General features: G+C 53.9%; 2 protein-coding genes and 1 long non-coding RNA gene across 4 annotated transcripts in view; 2 read left to right on the top strand and 1 right to left on the bottom strand.

Moving 5' to 3' along the window:
* RNF14 (ring finger protein 14) overlaps positions 1–2,780 on the bottom strand; it is a 27,760-nt gene that overhangs the window by 23,652 nt on the left and 1,328 nt on the right. The gene's annotated exons all lie outside the window — the stretch shown is intronic.
* Positions 7–653, top strand: LOC108445181. The gene is made up of 2 exons (XR_001859937.1): positions 7–281; positions 366–653. It is a non-coding gene; the product is annotated as an uncharacterized LOC108445181 (long non-coding RNA).
* Positions 2,664–2,780, top strand: part of ZCCHC10 (zinc finger CCHC-type containing 10) — a 3,675-nt gene continuing 3,558 nt past the window's right edge. Inside the window, exon 1 of the mRNA XM_017728063.1 lies at positions 2,664–2,763. Within this exon, the coding sequence (XP_017583552.1) occupies positions 2,664–2,763 (100 nt within the window). The remainder of the gene's footprint in view (positions 2,764–2,780) is intronic.

Genomic DNA, 2,780 nt, shown 5'->3' with positions numbered 1-2,780 from the left:
CGGGCGGCGGGGCCGGGGGCGGCGGCTCTGAGGGGGCTCCGCGCTCGCCGCCTTTTCCCTTCGGCGGAGTCGTTTCCTTGCGTAATCTTCGAGGAACGGGAGAAAAAGGCGATAAAGTCTCAACTTGGCGGCACTGCAAAGGTCGCTGAGTTATTGCCCTCAGTCCGAGGCTTGTCGGTGCCACAGGAAAGCCGTCTAGTGGAACTTTTTCCTGCCCATGATGTAACGACCTGAGGGTGACAGATGGGGTGGATGGAAACAGCACACCGTGAGATTTAATGGTAATAAAATTACAGTTTATGGAAAGACAGTTTTTGCAGAAAAGGACTTAAATGCCTCTTTCCTATTTTTCTTTTGCGGTTCAGACATTGCTGGAAGTGTCCAAGCCAGGATGGACAGGACTTGGAGCAACCTGGGATAGTGGAAGGTGTCCCTGCCCATGGCAGGGGTGGAATAAGATGATCTTTAAGGTCCTTTTAACCCAAACCATTCTGGAATTCGATGTTCTGATTGTTCCTGAATTGCAGCAGAAAGTCCACGCCTGGTTTGAGATCCTAGGTTGAAAATCCAAGGTGTGAGAATTTGAGATTGTGGTTAAAAGATAATTTGGTACCAACCGTGCTCCCAATAAAATTCAGCATATGATTGCTTTATGTCCGGTAGTATTTACAGTACACTTGGTCTATAATCATTACGGGATATTTTAATGTTTTTATATCTCGCTGGGCCCCTCTCACTGCAGTTTGGATGAGTACAGATACATTGGGCAGTGTTTGGCCCCCAAGTGATTTGTGGGCACGTGGGAGAAAAGTCTTTTTAGGGATCAGGAATCCCTAAAGAGCTAAACAATTTAAAAAAAAAAAAAAAATCCCTAGAACTTCCAGCACGTTCCATGGTGGCAGCAGTGGAGGAGGGGGCAGAGAAAAGTGGAGCTGCTCACCTTGGCAGTGTGAAAGGTTCTGCTGGGGGAAGCATTTTGGGATGAAAGCACGAGGGACTGGTGCATTCATCCTAACACAAACCTAATCCTGATCCTTACATCCATGACTTTCGTGGAACGGGATGTTTGGGAATGCTTTCAATTCCGTGACGAAACACGCCAACACTGCGCGTCGCCGAGTCCCCAGCGCTGTGTTTACATCGCTGCTCCTTGTTTTAGGGACACGGAAAACGCACGGCAGAGAAGCTCACTGGTGCCGGCAGGAAGGACTCCTGCCCCAGAGCCGCGGCATGGCTCAGCCGTCCCGGTGATGCCGCTCTGGCAGTGCCGGTGGGCTGGGAATTGCCGCGGGAATTGCATCACGGTGCTAATGACAGAATATTAATGAAGCCTTTGACCTCGGACGTCCTTGAGCGTAGCACGAGGTGCCAAGGAACGGCCCCGGCTGCTGCTCCGCGTGGGGAATGTTGCACAACCCACAGCCCTGGGAACCCAGCTTCCTTTTAGGATTTTCATTTTGCTTTTCCAAAGAGAGACAGGGAGCGGAGCCTGGCGTCAGAGCGGGCCGGAGCGCCCCGGAGTGACCCTGGGCTGGGACATGATCCTGGGGCTTTGCCAGGGCTGCTGCCCTGGGCACGGGAGGGAGGGAGGGAGGGAGGTGGGGAGAGGGGCCCTGCCAGCCCCACAGACAGTTCTGGGCACACCCTGTGTTCCCCGGAGCCTCCACCCTGTGCTCCGTTCAGAGTTTTACTCGCTCCGTGCCGTGGTCACTCCTGATCTCAGCCTGCAGCCCTCAGACTCGCCCAAAACCTACTCACACATAAATCCTTGCCTGGCACACTTGACACCCTCCTTTTCCTGTGATCTGGGTAAGAAACAGATACATGATTTCAGTGGAAATCCAGCACCACGGTGTGTGCCAGTGCCCTCCCAGAAGCTCCCGCCTCAGTTTACAGTTCACTGCAATTCCAGTCCAGCCTCGGAATTCATTAACGCAGGCCAAACACGACCCCGAACGGGGGCTTAAATAATCCCTGGCCGGTATCCGTCACAGGCTCTTCCTCGGGCTGCTGTAAATAGCCCTCACACGTCACCTGGCGTAAGGTTCACCGGGCTATTCTGGGATATTCAAATAGGAAAGGGCTTTGTGATCGCCTCGGCTGAGGGATCTGGGAATCAGGTTGCCCCAAGCTCTGATGTGAATCACACCACAAACAACCCAGTTCTCCGAAATCCCACCTCCCTGTGCTACCGAAGTCACCCAGGAGCCATTTCCACCACTTCCGTTACCTCAAGATTTTGCAGGGAAATAAATATTAAAATTATAAATTTCCTTTACTTCTGGTTCCACAGTTTTCCATCGAACCTGAAAGATTATTAGATATCACATGTTTACAAATTAAACCATCAGAGCTGGATGACTGCCCACCAACCAAACCGCAAAGGGACAGGGAGAGGGACCGGGACCGGGATCGGGACAGGAACAGGGACGGGGACGGGGACAGGGACGGGGACCGGAACAGGAACAAGGACCGGGACAGAGACAGAGACGGGACAGGGACAGAGACCGGGACAGAGACCGGGACAGGGACAGGAACAGGGACCGGGACAGGGACCGGGACAAGGCCCGGGCGCTGCAATGACAAGGCGGGAGCGGCACGGGGTACGATAGAGTGCAGTCCCCCGGGCGCGGCCTCTCTGGCTGCCGGAGGGTTTGTTCTCTATGGTCACGGAGGCCTCGCTCTCTATGGTCTTGGAGGACTCGCTCTCTATGCTCCCGGAGGACTCGCTCTCTATGATCCCCGATGAGCTGTTCTCTATGGGCCCGGCGGACTCGCTA

Source organism: Corvus brachyrhynchos, unplaced genomic scaffold, assembly GCF_000691975.1.
Source record: "Corvus brachyrhynchos isolate BGI_N302 unplaced genomic scaffold, ASM69197v1 scaffold21, whole genome shotgun sequence".
Lineage (NCBI taxonomy): Eukaryota > Metazoa > Chordata > Aves > Passeriformes > Corvidae > Corvus > Corvus brachyrhynchos.
Note: the sequence above shows the minus strand (reverse complement) of the source record. Positions and strands in the feature narration are given on the sequence as shown.